Here is a 13,636-nt window from a genome sequence, read left to right on the forward strand (position 1 = left end):
TACCACTCTATCCTGAAAAATATGGCCATACGGCCATAAGAGTTCTATCGAAAGGACACAACTTTGCCATCGCACCAAAAAAAGTTCCCAAAAAAGAAACAATCAGCCAAGCCGAATCAAATATATACTCCCTCCACTCCGAAGAAGCTAATGATATACGATGAAAAGACTCCTAACCGATGGCTCTTACAGTAAACTCAGAATACATCTCTCTATTAACCACAACGAAAAACTTGCTGAAGTGACAATTGCCAGAAGACACCATCAACAAACTTACTTCAAGGAATCCTGGCTTTCCAAAAATCCATAAACAAAATGTCAAACTCGGGCTAATTGTAAGCGCCATCGATTCTCCAACATATAAACTGGCATGCTATCACGAATCATTCAACAATTTAACGATTCAACCAATGGATATACTAGACAATTTCGATATCGTCCTTATTTACGAAGGTTCCCATCTCGGATACCGTGTAGATTATCGAAAAGATGCTGCTATGGGATCCCCCATCTTACCCATCATTGCCCATACCTTCATGGAACACTTTCAGTCCACAGCGCTAAACGAGGCTCCGCACGACCTATCAGTCTGGCTCAGATACGTCGATGACGTGTTTTTAATCTGGCCACATGGACACGAGAAACTTCATGAACTCCTAGTATACGTAAACGGTCTGCACCCAAACATCAGATTTTCCATAGAGAAAGAACAAAATGGAAAACTACCCTTTCTTAACGTGTGGGTATACAAGAAACCAGACAACCCTAGGCCATTATGTATACAGGAAACCCACGCACACCAATAGATACATACATGCAACGTTATATCACATGGATCGCAGAAACAATCAACCCTCTCGTCCACAGGAAGCGCTCATCCTCAACGGATATACATCCAGGCAAATTAATTGGCTATTAAGAAACAGAGAAGTCCCAAGGAGAATACGGATTTACAGATCGAAGTCAAACCAAAAGCAGTCGCGGCATTACCCCACATAAAAGGCATGACGGAGCAAATCGGAAGAATTCTTAAGAAGCACAAAATCCGCACCATCTTCAAGCCCCGATCCTGAAGGACCAAAGGAGTATATAAAATTCTTCGCTCCTGCGGAAAAGTCAACATAGGGGAGACCGATAGGATTAAAGACTGCTTCAAAGAGTCAACCCTACCGAAGCACAAATTGGTATCGGAGCATCGATTCTTCTTCGACAGAACCGAGGTACTGTCAAAAACTGCCTCATATTACCCTCGAAAGCATCATGAGGCCATTGTGATAAAAAAGCACCCAAACAATATCAACAGCTGACGGTGAGCAACTTTGACCTACTATAACTTTGTTAATAATAGTCGGATTTCCACTAAAAATTTTAAGGATCTAGAAGGAACTTAAGGCGCGTTTGCAGTAAAGCTACAAAATGATAATGATAATATACTATTGTTAACTTTATTTGAGCAGATATCGTAACGGGAGGTATTTTGAGACCTTGATACCATGCGTTTGAACCACCATGATTTTTTTCAGATGTTTCGGTTGAGTATTTGCTGAGAATAATTTTTTCCCGATATTTCGATTGAGTATTTGCTGAGAATGGGTCCTTGAAGTAATTGATCTTTTTCGAACCCCCCACTCCTCCTTTTGAAATCAATACCAAAACTAAAATGTGCTTCGAAAACTACTAATCGAGACTTTTTATATGATACTCCACCTAATATTAAAAAATAATTTGACACCCATTTTTGCATGTATGGGGACCTCACGGCCCTCCGCCCCCCTTATACTCAGGGTAGAACGATGTTACCAAATATATGCAAGGGGATTCGCTCTTCCCACCTTTCCATTAAATTTCGTTTTTGAGGAAATGGGTGTGCCAGGCAGACAAACGGACAGATTCTGTTAAGCGAAATGGACAGATAGACCGTGAACCGATTTTAATAAGGTTTTGTTGAAAACGAAACCTTAAAAATGATCAAAACGAAGAGCAGAGATAACATCCTTGCTGTACTTATTAAATTAGGGAAACCATGGACCATGAAAGCTATCCATAATTTGGTTCTCTACATCTGCAACCACGAATCGATTCCGTAAGAGTAGTCAGAAAGTTTGCTTGCGAAAATTACCGAGGCGTCTCATTAATTTGTGTGTTCTTTAAAATAATAATAAGGAACTCCTGATGTCCCGGTTTTGCGCTGAGGTCCACCAGTTCGATATCCCTAAAAGCTATCTAGCATCGCCATCGCTTCGTCTCAGGCAGGGTCTGTCTCGTCTTCTTTTTCTGCCAAAGAAATTTCCCCTATAGACTTTCCGGGCCTGATCATCCTCATCCATACGGATTAAGTGACCCGCCCACCGCCGGCCGGCCACGACTAAAATAAAATTTTGTTTAGGAATTGAGGGATTCCTAAGTCCGCCATCCACTTAATGGCGGACCGGACCAGTTGAACCAGCGGACTTAGGAATTCCTCAATTCCTAAACAAAATCGTAATCATTATGTATTGGATGAAGGCGCCGAAATATTAATAAAAATCTGTCGTCTGTCTTTCTTGGAAATTTAGAAAAAAAAACGATTAAAATAATTCCCCCTTTCGGGATCTATATTTATTTCGTTTTCTCCGTTCGGAAAATCGATTTTACTTCTTACGACTTTGCTTGGGAAGCTGACAGGAAATGTATAGAAACAATATTGAGTTCTCTATTCTTTGATATAATTCCACTTGGATCTTTCCTTTCAGACAATGTACAATATGCTTCGCGGCCAAATTGCGGAAAAATAATCAGTTGACAGAAGTAACCATATTACAATATATTATTAAATATACTAAAATAAATAAATAAATTAACAATTGCAATAATCGTTCCAATGAAATATAGCTAACGTAACAAAATGTTCATTCACTTTCTTTCGTCTGAATCTTCATCATCCTCATCATCATCATCATCGTCATCCTCTTCTTCCTCGTCTTCTTCCGATTCTTTAGCAGGCGTTTTTTGGGGATTATTATTTCTAACCACATTTTCATCGTAATCCTCGATTTCATCGTCATCACCCTGATCAATATCTACATCCCCTGGACGAATAGGATAACCTTCTTCTGGCCTGACGATTCTAACACCTTGGGCTCCCACACGGAGACAATCGAATGTCCTGAAAAAGAGGGTTCCGAATTGTTGATAAAGTGAATCCAACTTAGCTGAAAATATCTTCACAAGGACAAGCTTAAAATAACTAAAATCGTTAAAAAGGAATAAGTACTGATAGTGTTTAATTCTTCAGTAGAACTTTTCAATGGACGTTTGTATTTTTAAAAAGTCTCCAGGCTCACCTTGAAAACAATTCGAATCCTTGAACAAAACCACCAACATCCATACAAACATGCATATTTCGCCCGAAAAAGTAAACATCATAGAAAGTCACACAAACTTTTGCAAAAGGGAACCTCGGTGGTCTCACACAAATTGGTGGTGGATTCTTGCCAGATACTTTGTTCTTATACAAAACTTGATCGTTCATTTTCATTCTCAGCTCGAATGCAAAATCTTCCGGCATATAGGCAACTTCCATACATCCTTTAAGTTGGAAAATGCTTAAAGCATTGCCTATGGAAATATTGACAAAAATTTTAAAAAAAGTAAAATAGAGCGAACTAAAGGAAATCTTACCTACACAACATTTACATACTCCTTTGTCGCATTGGCATGGTATTCGCTGAGAGATCAGCCCGAAAGGATCTGATGGTATGGCTACTTGTCGGAGAAATTCCTTTTTACCAAATGTTACAGGTAGGATTTCATTGGTATCTGAAATAAGGAATATTAGTAAGTTAAGGTTGGAGTTCAATGCTATGATGCATGGAAGCAATATAATCCTGTGACAAAAATAAAAGTTATGAGCAATACGACAAAGACGACCAACTCCTGCTAACTTATTTTGAGTGTATGTTTATCCCCTCACTAAGAGGCAATGCAACGCCAGAAGAACAGACATAAAGATACGCAAAAACACTCGTCAGCAAACTAGGGTCCGAACTCGAGGCACTATCGATTTTGAAGGATAGTTACCAACCTATTATATTTGATGGTAGATGGTCAAGCAGGTTGAAAGCCAACTTGTCGACTTTGTGCCCTGAGTTCGAATCACGGTTACAGATGTTCTTGTTTGTTCTCGTTTTACTCCTGTAGGGTTATCACCTGTATAGCATTAATTGCAAAGGTAATGAATCTGAAAACCAACCCGACTAAAAAATTAAATGAGAGAAACAACATGAAAGAAGAGGGCACGCCCTAGATCCATAAAGTAGTGACATTCATATTTATTATATGGACCAAGACTCCAAAAGAACACCAGGATGGTCTGCAAAAGGGATGGATGAGCAAACATTCATGAAAGTGTGGCTAGACCTGCCTAGCAAAGCAGGCACCTCCATGTTACACAAAGCATCTCTAAGGCATGTAACGCATCAATGCCTAGGAGATGCTCATTCTCAACTTGAAGACCCAATTATTGGGGGAATAGTGAACTTGCCAGTCTTCGATCGATTTCCCACAGAGCCAGACGAACGGCTCAGAGAGCCATCGCCATCGCCATCCAGCGGAGTAAGAGGGAATGTTTCAAGGAGCTCTGTTTGGAAGCGGACATAAATCCGTGGGGTAGCGCCTGTAAAATCGTGACAAGAGGGGGGTACTGTCACTTTCCCTGAATGTGACGCCGATTCCACCAGTCACCAGGGACGAGCTGCTGGAGATCTGCAGTCGAATAGGCAACAGTAAAGCCCCGGGTCTGGACGGCATACCGAATAAGGCCCTCAAACTTGCCGTCAAATGTAGACCGGATATGTTCGCGGAGCTGTTCGAAACGTGCATATCCGAGGGTATCTTTCCAGCACCGTGGAAGCGGCAGAAGCTGGTGCTACTGCCTAAGGCTGGCAAACTGCCAGGGGAACCGTCCTCCTATAGACCCATATGTCTTCTAGACACTATGGGGAAAATGTTGGAGCGGGTTATTTATAATAGACTGCTCCCAGTCGTCGAGAGCCAAGGGGGTCTTTCGAATAGGCAGTATGGGTTCCGTAAAGCCAGATCAACTATTGATGCCATCAAAATGGTTACTGGCTTGGCCGAAAATGCAATTCACGGAAGGGGTTGTACCAGCAAATATTGTGTGGTGGTCACCCTGGATGTGAGGAATGTATTCAATTCGGCCAATCGGAACCTTATACGAAAGTCTCTGGCGACGATTGGTGTTCCCACCTACCTCGCCGCTATTATAGATAGCTATTTGCATGGGCAAACATTGTGGTATAATACCGATGATGGACCCAAAGAGTACGTTGTCTCCGCAGGTGTCCCACAGGGCTCTGTACTGGGCCCACTACTGTGAAATATAATGTATAATGATGTACTCAACCTTCCGGAACCGGAGGAGGCCACGGTGGTGGGTTACGCCGATGATATAGCACTGGTTGTGGTCGCAAAGCATCTCGAGGATGCTGAGTTGTACTCAAGCGAAGCAATCAGTGTTGTTAAGGCTTGGTTAGGGAGTGCTGGACTGGCACTCGTTTAGGAAAAGACGGAAGCGGTCCTCATCACTACGCACCGCAAAAGAAATTACGCCTGCATTAGAATCGGGAATGACTTCCAAGCCTGCCATCAAATACTTGGGGGTAATGATAGACGGAAAACTCAATTTTAAGCAGCACATAGAGCATACTTGTAAAAAGGCATCCACCACGAGTATGGCTCTGGCAAGGATGATGCCGAACGTAGGAGGACCGCGGCATACTTGCAGGCTGCTCATAGCCAGGATGGTGAGTTCTATCATGCTGTATGTAGTCCCAGTTTGGGGAAACGCGCTGCAGGTTTTAGGCAACGCATATAAACTGAGTACGGCTTACAGAAGAACAGCCTTAAGGGTGTGTTCTGCCTTCAGGACCGTCTCAGACGATGCAGCGTTCGTCATCTCGGGAATGATGCTGATTGACATCCTGGCAACGGAAATGATGAAAATTTATAACACCAGGTCCATCTCTCCCTTATCGCAGGTGAAAAAAGCCGAAAGAGAGAGATCCACAAGCAGATGGCAACAGCGATGGGACCAGTCAGAAAAGGGTCGTTGGACTTACAGGTTGATCCCTTCCATCAGGGAGTGGCTGGAGAGAAAGCATGGGGAGATCAATTATAATCTCATCCAGTTTCTGACCGGCCATGGGGGATACCGTCAATACCTGTACAGGTTTAAATTGGACACCGGACCTAATTGTCCAAACTGCGACGGGGTCCCAGAGGACCCAGCGCAAGTATTCTTCCAATGTCCTAGGTTCGTGGAAGAAAGAAGGAAACTCTAGGTGAAGTGCTATCACCGGAAAATTTTATCTGGAGAATGGTAGCTGGCGAGGAAGACTGGGTTGCGATCAATTCCATGATCAAAGCAAGAATACATGAGTCAAATCCGGATAATAATCACGGGCGAGCGGAATGCTAACCAATCGTGTAATATACTGTTAGGGTTTTGAATGAAGTGCTCTAACACACTTTAAGGCCCTGATTCAATTGGTTTGTAGCACCAAAAGTTATTACTATTATTATTCTTTGGAAGAAATATGTCAAGGCAAAAATAGAACGAGCTCTCATTCACAGTTTATGGACTATGCGGACGGACTTTTTCATCGAGATCCTATATCTCATGTAGTAATGTAGGTAGATATATGTTGCTATCTTTTGGCCGATATTTACCTAGACAAATAGGTTTTCAATGTAAACTAAACCTATTGTAAAAGAACACCATTAGAACGACATCCGGCCAAACTCCACCCACACTACTTCATTTGCAGCCCTTTGATTCAGAGCACTCCAAACAAAGCAACTCATAGATGGATTCGTTTAGGTTTATGGGGAAATAGTGGGGTTCGTGGGCACACGGGAAGAGGTATTGGGAGCATTGAATCCAGTTCTAATAATAGGGGATAACTTTATATCTTTGCAGAACACACTATCAGGAGATCATGCTTTCCCAATCTTGTGCAGGTAAGACTAAAAACCTCCATGGCCCCTTAGAAATTGGATAAGAAAATAGTCAATCTCACCATGCTTTCGATTCATTCATCGATCTAAATTGCCGATGAGCCCTGCAGTCCATCTGCTTCTTGACTCGTTTTTCCAAGAGAGTTGCCACTCGCTTGGTGTGCGTTGTCGTTCTCGACAGGCAACCACCTCTCTTTAAGTTTTCTCCCTTGTGCCTGTATATTTACGTTAATTAGCAAGGGACATTTCCTATCTAAGCGATCAGACATTTTTGGTACTGATGTATTATATTTCGGCTGCAGTGGGGAGCCTTACACCTACTAACGGAAATGCTGCGATATATACACGAGCTTCTATCTTCTTAGGTTCATCGATGCTTTATAAAACCACTTTTGATGGGATCCCGCTCAGCAAGAAAGCTTCACTGCTGACAAGATGCGGGCAGATGCAGTAAGCGAATGTAACGACCATCAGATGATGGGCTCCTTTTGAAGCCGATGTTAACACCTTTTTTGTTTTACACATTTTGAAGATAATTCCTAAATCTACTGCTGATCCCGGTATGGTCTATCTGATTAGATACTCGTAGTCGGCCAGTCCAAACCTGGTGCTTGAACGACCATGCCTCCCCATTACAGAACGTGCAAAGTGTTGTCAGATCTCTCCCCGGCATTCAGATCATCCATCACAACCATAATGTCATTTTTAGGAAGCTTGTCTTAAACTGAGTGTAGTTGATCCTTCTTTTCGCCCGGAATCTTGCTGTCTATATCCTGTCGGAAACCGGCGCACGCCTTGCAGTAGCCGATAATAATAATCCGGCAATAGATTCGCATTGTTACCACTGGGCCTTCCAGCGTACAAAAGCACCATGCCGCAACAGAGGTACTCCCCAGAGTTTCACTATCCCCTTTCGCTTAATCCCAAAATGTGCAGCCCCTAAACTAATTAAAGTATGTTTTGGATAGCCAAACGCTGTAACCGTCAACCCCGATCCAAGACGCTGTTGGCATATCCGTAACAAAGTAGTTTCGAAATTTACAGGGTGCTAGCCCACAAATTAAAAGTTTGGAGAGTGGAAGACTTCAGTGACGAACTTGGAACTAAGAAGAAATTAATAAATTCTCAGGCAATATTTCCTTAAATATTACATCGAAATATAATCCTCTACACGACAAACACTGAATAATATTTGGAGACACTGAGAATTGCTAAATGATTGGTTACCTGAACTATTTAAAGTATCACTGGTTGCACATGATATTATTGTAGCAATAATGATAAACCCCAAATTGGCTGTACACATAATTAGGAACATATGTACATATATAGCTTCACTATCACTGAAACTCCTTAATGTAGATTGTTACGTAGTATTTTCACTTTGAATGGATTAAACTTTTATTATGTTTACACTTCTTGGAGGGCCAGAAAATCTTTAATTCAACTTTTATAAATTTACGGTAAATGACCCAACCTTCATTTTGAAAGTGCAGCCGGAAACTGTGGTACCGTCGAAGTATATCTTATCGCTCGGTCAACATGATCTTCGTAAAAAGTGTTACTAAGTTTTACCATGAAGATGGCAATGGAGGGAAAGTCCATTTCAGAAATATTAAGTATAGGAGGCTAATAGCAGACCAATCGGATTTCAGTAGGGGAAGCGGAATGGGAGACGATTTGAAGGTTATCACGTTAAAATATTTTTTATCAATCGTGGGAGCCATAGATACATATAACTACCTCCTTCAGATATAAAACAATTTTAGTTGAAAATCTCCTGTTGGATGGCTAACAACTGAAATAAAGGAAGGTACTATCCAAACCCTTGCATATCTTCGAGGTAGCAATCGTTGTAACCCCATTTTCTGTATAATTGATAATGGTTTACTGTAATTAATCGACAGGCATACGTAATGATATGTCTTGGAAATGAATGCATGCATCATGCACATTTAAACTGGTCAAATGGTCAGTCAACTGGTTGCCTCCACAGTAACACGAACGAATTACTTTCACCTTTCTTCGACATTGAATTTCTTTAAAATTGGCTCATGTTTTTCATCAATTCCAATGAGTACAAATTATGTTATGTACATTGTAATTATTATGTAAAGATGCAAATGGGATTGCAAATGGTTTTAAAAAATTTACGTGGCGGTAACAGCTATTTTGGCTACGATAAAAGTGAAAGTATTAGCATATTCAAACAGCGGGTGAAACTGGTGATTGTTGGAAATATTTCCGCGAATTAATGGCGGAGGGAATTAAACTGTTTGGCTAATTATTTTGATAGATACGCTGCATGATTTATTATAATAGAAGACCACATATAATTACGTGATATCATCATAAAAGGAAAGTATGTGTATATTGGTAGAATTTCCGGTGGGTTGTTGATTAGTTAATAATTAAGACAATTTGAATGGCGCTTTTTACACTAAAACTATTTAGGGATTTTCATAGATTCAACCCATTCCATACTACCTAGCTATCTTCATTCATCACGAAACTAGGTCAATTCACACGTAGTCACCAGCGCATTTAATGACGAACTTACCATAACAAATGATAGCTATTAATCTAAACCGAACACATACTCCCATAAGAACCCGAAAGTGACCTTTCCGCTTCCATAAATAATCATGATTTCGATAATTTGAGTTCGCTCACGAGAATGCGTAACACATTTACAAGACTACATTAGCGAGAATGCTCATTACATTATAACAAGTCGGGAAGCTGGACGCTTCAGGTATGGAAGATTTTGGGTATTTCTTTTATAAAGATATTTGAGTGTGCATTTGTCCCATTAGTACGTTACACGTGATATATGCATATATTATGCGCGAATATTCATTCGTTATGAAATTGCAAAGAAGCGACAACTTTGACCTATTATCAGTTTGTTTGTAATAGTGAGATTTCCACCAAACTTGGTAAGATCATCCTCTATGTTATACCCTACATTTCGTGGTGCTAGAATGAACTTAATAGGGGTTTGCAAATTGCTAAAAATATAGTAATATACTGTTATCCACTTTATTTGAATAGATATCGGTATAGAGGGCATTTCGGAGCCTGGGCACCATATGTTGGTAGCCTGTTGATTTTTTTCAGTTTTTCGGTTGGGTACTTTCTAAGAATGGGTGCATTAAACAAATGATCACTTACGATCCCCCCCCGCCCGCATATTTGATTTAAAAAAAAATACACCCCCTTTTGCATGTATGGGGACCTCCTCCCCCCTTTAATTTGATGTTCCCACCTTTCTACCAAATTTGGGGTGAATCGCTATAACCGTCTCCGAGAAAAATGCGTGTGACGGACAGACCGAAAGGCAGACAGAGAGACAGTAAACCGATTTTAATAAGGTTTTGTTCTATACAAAATCTTAAAAATGAACTAGCGATAGCGATCATCACAATATCACAACAAGGATATGTACAGGGAGGAGTAGGCATATTCTAACGAGGGCCTTGTTAGTGTGCATTATCAAGAGTGCGCAGTACATAACAAAAAATATGCACTAGCGAAAGTGCCCATTACCTCAGAAAATTAATGCGCTGGTCAAAATACTAAAACCTATTAACAATCTCACCTAGCAACAATGCACAAGCTTTAACCTATATAAAAAAAATTGTCACTTTTAGTTCCCCTTGGTGTCTGTAGAGGGCATTTAGCGAATGGTTCGTTTTAAATGATAGGACACTTTGCTGGGTGGTCAAAGAGTAGTATAGGTCCTAGTGCGAAACGTGGGTTGGTACCCACGATGAAGCATAAAACCTGAAAAACGCCTGCTGAACCGACATCAACAGCTCTACTACCAAACCCTATCTCCACCTCCACATGGTGACCACTGGGAGCTCTTTCCTAACGAAAAGCTGCAGACGGAGAAGGATGAAAGCTTGTCTCCCGTGCCTAAAAACGGAACAAATTGTACCAACTGGTCCTCCAGGGTGGGGGTTGGATAGGGCTGACCACCCTACGAAACCACAATAGGAGCCTCGGAGAGGATGGACTTTACAACGGCAAACCCGGCAACACGACAACGCAATAACGATTTGCGCATTTTCTCATGGAACGTGCGCTCCCTGTACAGAGATAGAACTGCCAAGCAGCTAGCCGATATCCTGTTCCAATATAGGGTTGATGTAACAGCATTGTAGGAGATGCGTTGGGCAGGGACCGGTTTCCTGGAGAAGAGTCGCTACACCATATATTATAGCGGCCATCCAGTAAACCATTTACTCGAAGTAAGTTTCTTAGTCAGCCAAAAAATGAAATTTGCTGTTATCGGCTTTGAAAACATAAGCAAATGGCTATGCACTCTGCGCTTGCGAGGCAAATTTAGAAATATAAGCTTCATTAACGTTAACGCCCCTACAGAGGAGACTGCGGAGTCGGAAAAGGATACCTTCTAAGAGACAGTAGAATGAACCCTCGAAGCCTACCCCAGATATGATATCAAAATCATACTTGGGGATTTTAACAGCCAAGTAGGGAAGGAGCCCGTATTCAGGCGATACGTTGGCTCCCATAGCTTACATCAAAATACAAATGGTAACGGACTGCGGATTATTCAATTAGCAGGGTCACACGAAATGGTCGTTGGAAGTACCTGGTTTGCGCGGAAAGCGGTCCACAAACATACGTGGGCCTCTCCAGACGGGACCACTTTCAACCAAATTGACCACGTGCGGATCGAACGCCGCCGCCTCTCAGCCTTGATGAATGTCAGAACAAATAGGGGGGGCCAATATTATGTCGGATCACTATCTCGTTGGCATGATGCTCCGAGCTCGAATAACAACACCACCCAGAATCCCCTCTGACAATCAGGTGAGAGTGAATACTGAAGCCATTCACAATATAGCCCTCCGCAACACCTATAAGAGGGAAATGGATGCAGTCAACAGAGATCCTGAAGATGAAACATCAACAAATGATCTTCACAATCACCTGAAGAACGTTATCATAAATACGGCCCCAAACATACTTGGCCCCAACCGCAAAAAAAGTCGGAACGGCTGGTTTGACGATGAATGTAGGCTAGCAATGGAACGAAAGAATGCTGCATACCGAGTAATGTTGCATTCTCAAAGGACGCGGGCACGCGCGGAGATTTATCAGGAACTCCGGCGAGCGGAGAAGCGACTTCACAGACGAAAAAAGGAAGCCTGGGAGAACCAACAGGTCTGTGAACTCGAAAAGTACAGGGAACAACCGCACCAGGCACGGAAATTTGACCAACAAGTCAGCAGATTCATCCTGCCTTACACACCTCGATGTTCATCCTGCCGAGACAAAGAGGGAAATCTGAATTGCAACAGAATGGGCATATTGGAGCGATGGGTTGAGTACTTTGATGAACTACTGAACAACCAGAATATCGGGGAGTTGGAGGTCCTGCCAACTGAAGACGACGGACAAATACTGCCACCACCAAGTGTAGAAGAAACAGTCCGTGCAATTCATCGGCTTAACAATTATGAGTCGCCAGGAGCCGATGGAATTACAGCCGAATTTATCATATATGGAGGCGAGCAATTACACCAAGTGGTTCATTAACTTGTGCTCAAAGTGTGGGACAGCGAATCAATACGACTGGCAAAGAGGCATTATCTGTCTCATACATAAAAAGGAAAATATCACACAGTGCAGCAATTATAGAGGTATCACGTTGCTGAGTACCATCTATAAGATATTCTCCGCTATCTCCGCCCAGAACATGATTGGCCCATACCAAAGAGGCTTCACTTCAGGCAAATCAACAACAAATCAAATCTTCTCTGTGCGGCAAGCGATGGAAAAACTGTTGGAATATGGACATCAGTTGCACCATCTTTTAATCGACTTTAAAACCGCCTATGATAGCATAGCCAAGGTAAAACTGTACATGGCCATGAGAGAATTCGATATCCCCACGAAATTGATAAGATTGACTAGGCTGACACGGACCAATGTGCCAGGCCAGATAAAAGCAGCAGCATCAATCTCAAGACCATTCGACATCACCAACGGTCTACGATAGGAGATGCCCTATCATGCGTCCTCTTTAACCTGGCCCTGGAAAAAGTGATCCGTGATGCTGAGGTAAATGCAAGAGGTACGATCCTCTTTAAGTCCACCCAACTACTGACCTATGCTGACGATATCGACATCATGGGGAGAACCACCCGAGACGTACAAACTGCCTTCATTCAGATCGAGCAGGCGCCGATTGGCGCGAGATCTTGGGTTGCACATCAATGAAGGCAAGGCGAAATATATGGTGGCAACGTCAGCACCGAAAACCAACCAACTAACAACATCAAACCGCACTGGTCAAAGGGAAAGAATAAGGATAGGAGAATACAACTTTGAGACAGTTGATAATTTCTCCTATCTAGAATTGAAAATCACAACCGATAACAGCTACGACGATGAAATCCGCGCACGGTAGTTGGCACCCATCTTGATCTTGCTAGTCCTCATGTATTCCTCGGAGACTTGGGTTCTTAGCAAAAGGAATTATGAACTCTTGGCCGCGTTCGAGAGAAGAATCCTCCAAAGAATTTTTGGCCCCCTACATGAGGATAGACGATTTCGTAGCTTACATAACGACGAAATCTATGGG

General features: G+C 42.1%; 1 protein-coding gene across 1 annotated transcript; it reads right to left on the reverse strand.

Annotated features, from left to right (window-relative positions):
• Positions 1–2,788: 2,788 nt before the first annotated feature.
• LOC119659582 lies at positions 2,789–8,548 on the reverse strand. Its single transcript, XM_038067738.1, has 4 exons — positions 8,245–8,548; positions 3,661–3,798; positions 3,324–3,597; positions 2,789–3,145 (listed from the first exon to the last, which is right to left on the reverse strand). Exons 1-4 carry the CDS (start codon positions 8,333–8,335, stop codon positions 2,893–2,895), a joined length of 756 nt encoding a protein of 251 aa, XP_037923666.1. The 5' UTR covers positions 8,336–8,548; the 3' UTR covers positions 2,789–2,892.
• Positions 8,549–13,636: the final 5,088 nt, after the last annotated feature.

Source organism: Hermetia illucens, chromosome 6 (assembly GCF_905115235.1).
Source record: "Hermetia illucens chromosome 6, iHerIll2.2.curated.20191125, whole genome shotgun sequence".
NCBI classification, from domain to species: Eukaryota; Metazoa; Arthropoda; class Insecta; order Diptera; family Stratiomyidae; genus Hermetia; species Hermetia illucens.

What these genes read in the sequence shown, in the direction of transcription:
- LOC119659582 (XM_038067738.1), bottom strand. Translation starts at nt 8,335, where the DNA reads ATGTTCCTAATTATGTGTACAGCCAATTTGGGGTTTATCATTATTGCT. An exon ending in TGATACTTTAAATAGTTCAG is followed by an intron (nt 3,799 to 8,244) that starts GTAACCAATCAT and finishes TCCTTATTTCAG; the next exon opens with ATACCAATGAAATCCTACCT. An exon ending in AGTATGTAAATGTTGTGTAG is followed by an intron (nt 3,598 to 3,660) that starts GTAAGATTTCCT and finishes ATATTTCCATAG; the next exon opens with GCAATGCTTTAAGCATTTTC.